This window comes from Carettochelys insculpta, chromosome 2, assembly GCF_033958435.1.
Source record: "Carettochelys insculpta isolate YL-2023 chromosome 2, ASM3395843v1, whole genome shotgun sequence".
Lineage (NCBI taxonomy): Eukaryota > Metazoa > Chordata > Testudines > Carettochelyidae > Carettochelys > Carettochelys insculpta.
Genome location: NC_134138.1, coordinates 8118737 through 8129837, shown reverse-complemented (window position 1 = coordinate 8129837; position 11101 = coordinate 8118737). Strand labels below are relative to the sequence as shown.

The 11101-nt window shown below is 49.1% G+C and overlaps 1 protein-coding gene across 1 annotated transcript; it reads right to left on the bottom strand.

Moving 5' to 3' along the window:
- Positions 1-3019: 3019 nt before the first annotated feature.
- Positions 3020-7963, bottom strand: LOC142009663 (lymphocyte antigen 6E-like). The gene is made up of 3 exons (XM_074988027.1): positions 7912-7963; positions 4332-4451; positions 3020-3228 (listed from the first exon to the last, which is right to left on the bottom strand). The coding sequence occupies exons 1-3, from the start codon at positions 7961-7963 to the stop codon at positions 3020-3022; spliced, it is 381 nt and encodes a 126-aa protein (XP_074844128.1).
- Between the last annotated feature and the right edge of the window lie 3138 nt (positions 7964-11101).

Below are 11101 nucleotides of genomic sequence, written 5' to 3'. Positions count from 1 at the left end.
CTGCCATTGGTTATTCAGACTGTCAACCTCATAGCCATTCTGAGTAGTATGCCTTCCCTTAGCTCTTCTTTGAGGCCCATACCTCTTCAGAAACACGCCACAGCTATGTAACCTACTATGAAGCCAACTGACAGGGATGTAAATTGCCCCTTGTTCCCTGTCCCTAGTCTCAGTCTGCTTGTCTGTCAGTCTGTCCTTCACACAATGTACAGGCAACCTGTGGAACTCACTGCCAGAGGATGTTGTGAAGGCCCAGGTTTAACTGGATTCAAAAAAGAACCAGATAGGTCGGTGCAGGAGAGGTCTATAAATGCCTGTTAGCTGAGATGGTCAGAGGTGTAGCCCTATTTATGCAGCATTAATCATCAGAATAGCTGAACTGGTACCACCACAATCTTTGTACGGTCTAGTTCCCCTCCACCCTCATCCAACCCTTTTCTGAGGCTGCAATTTTCTTTAAAATCTCTTTCACTTCCTCCATCTTTGACTTCCTTTCCCTCTGTGGCTATTTTGGGTTGTGTGTGTGGTTAAGAAGCTTGAAGAAAGTCAGTGTGTGACTGAAGAGCAGTGACCGTTAAGCTTACTGATGCGCCGTCAGAAGAGCAAATATGGTAGGCGACCAGCTTAGCTCGCGAGAGGAACCCTTGGTGAGCTCAGACTCAAAAAGGATGCGTATAAGGAGTGGAAACTTGGACAGATGAGTAAGGAGGAGTATAAATATATGGCTGGAGAATGCCAGGGAGTAATCAGGGAAGAGAAAGCACAACTGCAACTGCAGCTAGCGAGGAATGCGAAGGCTTCTACAGATATATTAACAATAAGAGGGTTAGCTGGGAGAGTGTGGGGCCATTACTCAATGGGGGAGGTGACCTGGTGACAGATAATGTAGGACAGGCTGACGTACTCAATGCTTTTTTGCCTCAGTCTTCACAGACAAGGTCACCTTCCCGAGTAGGTCACTAGGCAATACAGTTTGGGAAAGAGGTGGGCAGCCCTCGGTGGGGAAAGAACAGGTTAAGAGCTATTCAGAAAAGCTAGATGCACACAAATCCATGGGTCTAGATTTAATGAGTCCAAGAGTACTGAGGGAATTGGCAGATAGCATTGCAGAGCCTTTGGCTATTATCTTTGAAAACTCCAGAGTGACTTAGATAAATTGGAGGATTGGGGCAAAAGAAATCTGATGTGGTTCAGCAAGAACAAGTGCAGAGTCCTGCACTTGGGACAGAAAAATCCCAAGCACTGTTACAGGCCGGGGACTGACTGGCTAAATAGCACTGCAGCAGAAAAAGACCTGGGGATTACAGTGAATGAAAGGCTGGATATGAGTCAACAGTGTGCTCTTGTAGCCAAGAAGGCTAACGGCATATTGGGGTGCATTAGGAGAAGCATTTCCAGCAGAGAAGTTATTATTCCCCTCTACTCGGCACTGGTGAGGCCACATCTGGAGTGGTGCGTCCAGTTCTGGGTCCCCCAGTATAGAAAGGATGTGAGTGCATTGGAGAGGGTTCAGTGGAGGGCAACAATAATGATTAGGGAGTTGGAGAACATGACCTATGAGGAGAGGCTGAAAGATTTGGGCTTGTTTAGTTTGCAGAAGAGAAGACTGAGGGGTGATTTGATAGCAGTCTTCAACTTTCTGAAAGGGGGCTCTAAAGAGAATGGAGAGAGACTGTCCTCTCTCTGATGAAGCGGGTCTTTGCCCACGAAAGCTTATGCTCCAAAATATCTGTTAGTCTATATGGTGCCACAGGACTTCTTGTTGTTCTCAGTGGTGACAGATGGCAGAAAAAGGAGCAATGGTCCGAAGTTGTAGTGGGGGAGGTGTAGGTTAGATATTAGGAAAAGCTATTTCACCAGGAGGGTGGTGAAGCACTGGAATGCATTGCCTAGAGAGGTGTGGAATCTCCATCCCTAGACGTTTTTAAGTCCCGGCTTTACAGAGCCCTGGCTGGGATGATTTAGTTGGGATTGGTCCTGCTTTGAGCAGGCGGTTGGACTTGATGACCTCCTGAGGTCTCTTCCTATGGTTCTATGGTGTCAACAAAGCTGAGATCCTGGGTAGAGCAAAAAATTATAACACTGGTCCCAATTTAGGAATGCACTGAAGCACATGCTTAAAATTTAAGCACATGCTTTTACTGCATTCCTGAATCAGGACCTACCTTAGTGTTTTGTACATCATCTGGTGGGATGGAGCCATCGGTTACCACTCTGTTCAGTTGATATTTGCAGGTGTACAAAACCACAGGTAAGGAAGAGGACATTTGGAGTGGAGAGCTGTGACTCTGGACCCATTGGCAGAGACAAGCTCCATGGTGTGAAAAGCAATAGAGGTGCTATTTCCAGCTGGGATCTGAAGAGACACTGAGGCCACGCCTAAGTTACCTGGAAGATCGACCTGCTCAGAGTCAATCTTCTGGGGTTTGATTTCGCATGCCTGGTAGGGATGCACAAAATCAACCTATCAGGGCTTGGCAGGAGAGTTTCTCCTGTTGAGCTTCCTCAGTGAGGACGGCCAGGTAAGTCAATTTCAGATGAGTAGCTAGAATCAACTTAGTTGCCGTAGCTAGAACTGCATATTTGCAATTGATTTACCTTCCTAGTGTAGACCAAGCCTAAGAGTACAGAGGGAATCATAGGCTCATGGAACACTAGAACTGGAAGGGATCTCGAGAAGTCATCGAGTCCAGTCCCCTGCCCTTATGGCAGGACCACTCACCGTCTAGACCATCCTCATTAGACATCTATCGAACTTGCTCCTGAGAATCTCCAGTGATGGAGATTCCACAAACTCCCTAGGCAATTTATTCCAGTGTTTGGCCACCTGACCATTAGGAAGTTTTTCTTAATGTCCAACCTAAACCTCCCTTGCTGCAGTTTAAGCCCATTGCTTTTTGTCCTAAGGGTTAAGGGAAGGGTTAAACCCAAAGGAAAGCTTTGCCCAGAGTAGGGCTTTGGTGTCTCCTTGGGGCCTGAGCAGGTTCTCCAGGGCACAGAGTTCTCTCTTCCTGGTCCGTCACAGTCCCGATCGGAAGATGTAGATGAAGTTCGCGAGGATCCCCATGGAAATCATCGAGTAGCTGGTCTTCATGCTGCCGGCTCCATTCACGTTGCACAAAGGTTTATCACAGCAGAAAACCTTACTACCCGTTTTGCCTTGCTTCGGGGGCTTCTTGGGGCACTCTGGAGAACACATCTTGGAGATGCGGCGCATGGACTTGTCATCTAAACCAGGACAATTAAAAAAGGAGAGAAATCATTGCTTATGAGTTCCCTTGAATCCTGACTACTTTGAGTCTCAAGGAGATAAGTGTCCAGCAGTGCCAACAGCTGCCATGGGCCCTAGGGCAAAGTGGGAGATGGGCCTGCTTCCATGCCCAGAAGGGGCAGGGCCAAGGGTGGAAGGGGAGGAGCCAATGGCATATGGTCCTTAAGGCAGTCTGTCTTGATAGGCCAGGAAATACAAGCCAATGAAAACCACAGCCTGAGATGTCACCAGGGTTCCCTGCATCTGTGCGCTTGTGCAGCCACTTGGGAGAAATTCCGGCACTGCCCAGCTGATTAGCAGGGTGCCCACAGCTGGATTTTAGATTCTGCAGATGGTGCATATTTGCACAAGTCTCAGTGCATATAATTTTTATTCCACACATAGATGGAAAAAAATTAGAGATAACCCTGGTCGTAACCATTGTCTAAAAGCAACAATGACCTTGGGTCATTGTTGCTTTTAGATAATAGTCACGACTCAGGCTGTGGTGTTCATTTTCCAGCACTTCTAGTTTAAGTTAGGAACCTTTAACATGGCTTTTAGATTCCTGACCCACATCTCTATGGTGTTAGGGGCCATGTAAGAACCTAGAGTGACGGAACACCCTATAAAATGACTGGCCCATACAGAAACCACTCCAGATTGTAGAGTGAGCCGCATCGCATGCTAGGATAGAAATTTGAGAGTCTGAGGAATGCTCTGTGAATGCCAAAGCAGCAAGCAGCTGAATTTGTTGCTCACAATAATGTGACCCAATATACCTGTGCATAGGGTATAGATTTCACCATGGATAGGATGGACAGTCAGCAAGACTTGTGCTCCTAAATCACTTCGGTGTGTTTGAAAGCCCCATCCTTTCCCACGATGTTGCTGTCTCCCACCCCAGTCTGTCTGTCTTTTCTGCCTGTTGAATCCTGTCATTACCTAGGTCACGAGCTCTTTGTGCTCGTCCTTTAATGACATGTCTGTACAGCACCCTGCACAAGAAAGCTCTGATCTCAGGTGTCTTTCGGCACTACCCTTACAGTACAAATAGGGCTTTACTATGATGGATGATTACCAGCTGCTATAGTATCCAGGATTGTCACACAGTAGTTGTCTTCTTTTGCACACATATCTATCAGCAAACAGTCCTTGTTAGATGTCTTGTTCTGGCAGGTGTAGCACATCAACGAGTAACCTGCAAAAGGAACACACAACCAAGTTGAGAATTTGCTAGGAGCGGATGCCTCATTCTAGGATTATTTAGATCCATGGTTTTCAGCCTTTGTTTCATTTTTGGACCCGTGAAACATTTCTAATGGAGGTGCAGCCTCCTTTGGAAATCTTAGCCCAAATCTGCAGAGTCTCCGGGATCTGCAGACCATAAGTTGAAACCCACTCTTTCATCGTAACATCAATTTTTCTCAGATTTCCTTAAACATAGACTGAGGGTTCCCAGGGTCTGTGGAGCACAGACAAAAAGCTGTCGATCTAGACCAAGGTTGAGGAATAAAGGGCCCGTGGACCATATGCAGTTTGCCAGCTTTAGCCTCTGGTGGGCCGCCAATATGCTTTGTTTACCAGAGCATCTGCAGGCATGGCCTCTTGTAGTTCCCAATGGCCGTGGTTCGCCAGTCTCAGCCAAAGGGCACTGCAGGGGGGGATGGCCTGGCCCACGTTGCTTCCTGCAGCTTCCATTGGCCAGGGCAAATGGGAGCTGTGAACAGTTGTACCTGCAGGGGGTCAAGTAAACAAACTATGTGGCAACCCACCTCCTGCTAACCCCAGAAAACTGTGTCCAGGCCACAGGCTGGTTCTTGCCCACCCTGATCAAGATGCTTCCAATTTCTTTGAGCCTCAATATGGCTTGTGACAAAGGTGGCAATTTCCTGCAGTATCATGGACAAACCTTATTAAATTGAGTTGCAGTATTTTTGGAACCCGTCATCTTAAAAAGGCAATAGGTGCACAGTATGGTGTGAAGTTGTCTGTAACCTCTCTCAGCAGGGGGACATGGCCCGTGTGAGGCTCGGGGAAGTATTATGAGCTTCAAAGGGTTATTTTAAACAATGTGCTAAGCAAAGTGAAGTGGCATTCCTTGGAAATACCTTGGGGAACATGAATGCAAATTCCCTTCCCGGCTTCTGTCCCCCACGTTATGGAAAGACTTGGCCTTTTGAACTTGTGCCTTGAGGAGGGCCCATTGTCTGGCTGAGGACCCATCCCTGGTCTCTGCAGATCAAAGACCCCAAGTACAGAAAGGTGTGATTCCAGATGCATTGGGGTGCTTGTTGTGAGTGAACAGCTGTTATGAACTTGTTACCACGTAAAACCCTGTTGGTGGGGTTTGAAGGACAGGCCATGGGCTACCTACCAGCTCGATGTTCTTGGGGAACTAGGACATAGTATCTAGCCTGTATGACTCACAGAAGGTCTCCTCCCCAGCCTTTCCTTGAATCAAATCCAATCAGAAGAAAGACTAATTAAAAGCAATGAAAAGGCAGGGCAAGGAGGCAGGGCAAAACCCCCCTTTACTCATGCATCTGACAAAATGGCTCTTTGCCCACGAAAGCTTACGCTCCAAAATATCTGTTAGCCAAAAAGGTGCCACAAAACTTCTTGTTTTCAAAGATACAGACTAACTCGGCTACCTCTCTGACACTTACCTGAGCTGGGTGCTGCTCCTCAGGTGTGCAGTTCTCTGCCCTGCAGCTGAAATGGTTCTTGGGGTAGTAGGCATCCTTCAGTCTGCATAGACTATGGATTGTGCCCTTTATAGTTTCAACTGAGGACTTCATTTACAGCGTCTACTGTGACTATGAAGACCCACACGAGAGTGACAGTCCTTGCTGCATCTCTTGCAGATGTGGTGGGTGTATGGCAAGTCCTTAGTGTGCTTTCTGTGCGCTCGCTTCTCCTCTGCTAGCTGTCTGATCCTCATCTCGCCCTTCTGAAGGCCCTTGTGTAACCCCTGCCTCCATCTGCTGCATTGATTGACTTAACTGCCTGACAGCTGTTAATCCAATGAAGAAGTTGAGAACCACTTCAGGAGCGTGAATGGCTTCTTAATAGCCACCTCTGGAGCCACCCAGCCCAGCCCAGCCCAGCTGACGACCCTTTTGAAATGTTACCACGACCCATGTTTGGGTCCTGTCCCATAGTCTGGGAAACCCTGCTGTAAGCTGAGCTCTTGGGCAGCTGCCCAGGAGAGATTCAGATGCAGCCCAGTTGATTAGCAGAGAACACACAGCCACCAGCGTGTGTTTATGGGTGGTGCACACATGTCAGTGCATATAAAATTTATTCCACCCAGGAATGGAAAAAATTAGAGGTGCCCCGGCACCAGGCAGGCATAGCTGCCAATAGTGTTTGCTTTAAGAGTGGCCATACCAAGTCAGACCTAGGGTCCATCTAACCCAGGACCCTGTCTTCCCGCAGTGGCCAGCACCAGATTCCCGAGGGAGTGAACAGAACAGGGAAATCGTCAAGTGGTCCCTCCCCTGTCTCTCATTCGCAGCATCTGACAAACAGAGGCTGGGGCACCGTTCCGACCCATCCTGGCTAATAGCCATGGCTAGGGCAGGAGTTGTAGGCATGGGAAGGCTCAGCCTCCTCAAACAGCCAGTCATGGCCCACCCGTGCTCCACTCCCAGGCCACCCTCGGCTGCTGTTTCCTTGCAGGCCGCGGGCTGGGGCAAGCAGGTTGGCAGCCATGGCGTGCACAAGAACCCCAGGCTGGGCTGCGCCAGGCTGCCCATCCTCCCAGTGCTGGGACAATGCTACCCACCCAGTGCTCCAGTCATGCCACCTGACTGGGCTGGGGGTGTGGGTGTGAGGTGCAGCGGGGGCAGGTGTGCTTTGAGCTCCAGTGGGGGGGAAGGGGTGGGGCCTCCATTAGGGAGGGTGGGGCCAAGGGCTAGCCTCCCCCAGGGACACAGTCACCACTGCCCGTGGTAATACCTACTGATGGACTGACCCGCCTGAATTTATCTAGCTCTTTTCTGAGCCCTGTTAAAGTCCTGGCCTTCGCAACATCCTCCGGCGAGGAGTTCCACCCATTAACGATGTGTGAAGACGTACTTCCTCTTGTTTTCTTTTTTTATAAGTTGCTGCCTATTAAATTCATTTGGTGTCCCCTGGTTCTTGTGTCATGAGCAGGAGTCAAGAATACTTCTGCATTTATGTTCTTCACACAAGTTATGGTTTTCTAGACCTCTATCATATCTCCCCTTCAGTCTTCTCTTTTACAAACTGAAAAGTCTCTGTCTTATTAACCTCTCCTCATATGGCAGCTGTTCTACACCCCTACTGTGTGTTCACTATAACTTTTTCCATCTGTGGGTGGAATAAATTTTATTATGAGCCCAGAAGCATGTGTGGATGTGCACCACCCAAAGAAACACATGCTGCCGGCCGTGGGCAACTGTTGACGCTCTGTTAATCATCTGGGCTGTGCCTGAATCTCTCCTGGGCACTCAGCTGACAGGGAACACTACCCCTAATTGATTATCTTGGCCTTTTCTCTGGTAGAAGTTTGCAACTGAAGCCTGGCATTAATCCCAGAAAAGCTGCAATAACTCTCTGAAATCCACCATTTCTGACCTGCTTCCCAGCTTTTGCGTAAACCTCTCTAATGTAGGAGAATCACTGTGTCTCACCTTGCTCCACGCACAGGGCTGCAGCCAGCAGGGCCATCAGAAACACCTTCATCTTCGTTGCCTCCTCTCCGCCCACAGAGGATGCATGGATGAACCAAGGGCAGGTTATATACCTTCCGTAGGCAGCAGTATTATAGGTTTAGGGTGTCTCACAGAGGAAGATAACACGTCAGTCACAGGGTATGTAGTGTGTGTGTGTGTATGCAGAAGTTTTCCTGGTTGATGTCAGTGTGACATATCTTGATATCCCTGTGGAATTTCCCTGAATCTCTGACTCTCCACCTGCTGGAGTTTGACTGCAGAGGAGTAAAGGCATTTGGAAATTAATTCTTCCCTCTCTCGCCTTCTCGAGTGCGGCCTGCCAGAGGGAGCAGTGCCAAGGATGGCATTCCAAGGCTGGAAGGCCTCTCACTCGGGCGGGGTTCCAACAATAAAGTTGTCTAATCCCATCTCCCACCTTACTGTGGAAGTTTGAGGTATGGTGCCTCCCGCCATTCCTGGAGCTCCACGGCTCTCAAACGGCAGGTCAGGACTCCAAAGTGGATTGTGACCTTGTTTTAATGGAGTCACCAGGGCTGGCCCCAGCATTTTGGGTCCCTTTCTCAACATCCAAGCACTAAGAGACAGGAACTGACAAAGAAAGGGAGCACGTTCTCAGCATATGTAGGGTAGCCACGAGCCTAATTCCTCAGGCCAAAGCCCAGGTCCCTTTGCCCAGATTTGTAAACAAAGCCCAAATGCTTCCAGTTCTAGGCTTTGGTTGCAATTGGGTTGCAGGGACTGGGCTTTGGCCCCTCCCCAATCCCCCATCCAGGGTGCCAGGGCTCAGGCATTGGTTCCCCCTCACTTCCAGGGTCTTGTAATGATCTTTCACGTCAGAAGGGGGGTCACGGTCCCATCAAGTTTGAGAACAGGGGTGTGCAGCCAACCATTCTAGTGTCCCAGGCCCATATCCTTAGCTGGTTTCAACTCGCCTCAATCCACTGAAGTCAGGAATTTACCCCATCTGCAGATCCGCCTGAGAGGACGGTTCAGCCTCACTCTTTCCTTTCCATCTTCCCTGGGTGGTTCATTGGACCCTTTGTTCTCTCCCCTGACTGGGGCCTGACTGGAGACCCAGTCATGGGGTGTGGCTTTTCAAGGAGCAGGAGCTCCCCCCTTTCAGAAGCTCAGGCCCTATTTCAGGTGTCCCACACTGGGCCAAATATCCCTTCTGAAACTCGCAGCTGTGTTCGCTCTTACCCACATTGCTCAGGTCTTTTAACATCTCCATAGAAAGAAGTCCCTCAGGCCTCCTATTTCCCCACATTTCTCTGCTCTGTACATACTTCATTCTGTCTCCGTCTCTCTTGGACTCAGTAGCTGTGTCTACACGTGCACGCTACTTCGAAGTAGCGGCACTAACTTCGAAATAGCGCCCGTCGCGGCTACACGCGTCGGGCGCTATTTCGAAGTTAACTTCGACGTTAGGCGGCGAGACGTCGAAGTCGCTAACCTCATGAGGGGATCGGAATAGCGCCCTACTTCGACGTTCAATGTCGAAGTAGGGACCGTGTAGACGATCCGCGTCCTGCAACGTCGAAATTGCTGGGTCCTCCATGGTGGCCATCAGCTGGGGGGTTGAGAGATGCTCTCTCTCCAGCCCCTGCGGGGCTCTATGGTCACCGTGGGCAGCAGCCCTTAGCCCAGGGCTTCTGGCTGCTGCTGCGGCAGCTGGGGATCCATGCTGCAGGCACAGGGTCTGCAACCAGTTGTCGGCTCTGTGGATCTTGTGTTGTTTAGTGCAAGTGTGTCTGGGAGGGGCCCTTTAAGGGAGCGGCTTGCTGTTGAGTCCGCCCTGTGACCCTGTCTGCAGCTGTTCCTGGCACCCTTATTTCGATGTGTGCTACTTTGGCGTGTAGACGTACCCTCGCAGCGCCTATTTCGATGTGGTGCCGCGCAACGTCGAAGTTGAACATCGACGTTGCCAGCCCTGGAGGACGTGTAGACGTTATTCATCGAAATAGCCTATTTCGATGTTGCTACATCGAAATAAGCTATTTCGATGTTGGCTTCACGTGTAGACGTAGCCAGTGCCTGGAAATGAACATCATACAAGAAACACTTGAATTGCTGTGCCACACCTGGTGAGGCACCTCCTTCAGAGGGCAGGCGGTGGCACGGGTGCCAGGGGAAAGTATAATCAACTCTTTGATGGCATTCAAGGAACAGCATAATAATAAGAGAGGTTACTTTTTGATCCTCAGCCATTTAGTGATTTGTTTATGCCTCGGAGCATGATGCCTTGTGACCTTTACAATGGCTTTCATTAGCCATGTAATTCTTTAAAATGTTCCAGACCTTGTGAAGCTCTTGGCCATGGTAAGAACACCTGTCAGGGAGTTCCACAGATTATTCAGGCTTACTGTGTGAAGTAATTTCCTTGGGTCAGTTTTTGCAGGTAAATAGATTCCAGAAAACACCAGCATGGTCAGCTAGTCTGACACAAGCCATGGCTGTCTATATGTCCCCTTTCTTTGTCAATGGCTGTCTCCTTGTGCTTGGATGTTGAGTGAGGGATAAAAGGGAACTCCCAGTTTACCTTCCCTGCCCTGGTCATTATTTTGTGTGTCTCTTATCACGTCCCCTTTTGGTGGACTCAACAGACTTCTAATCAGGCAAATTTTCTGTTGCTGTAGAGTCATGGGATCAGACAAAGTCACTGGGGATATCTCTTGTGATCACCCCTGTGACACCCCAAACTAATTTCTGCTTCAGTGAGAACTTAGCTTTCAGATGAACGTCCACAACTTGATTTAAACGTTGCCAGCGATACAGAGTCCACCCTGCTCCAAGAAAGTTGTTTCACTCACTGATAAGCAGTGGTCCCTAAATTCAGGATTGTGAGCTCAGTCCTGGAGGGGGCCATTTAGGGATCTGGGGCAAATAGGTTTAGAAAAAAAAAAAACGGGGGATGGTGCTTGGTCCTGCCAAGAGGGCGGGGGACTCGACTCAATGACCTCCTGAGGTCCCTTCCAGTTCTATGAGATGTGTATCCCCGTATGTTACATTATAAAGGCATTCACCTTATTTCTAGTCTGATTTATCCAGCTTCAACTTCCAGCCCTGGGCACTTGTTATACATTTGTCTGCGGCACTTGTATATCTGCTACATCTTCCATGGGATGGGGTAGCCCAGAATTAGTTGTCT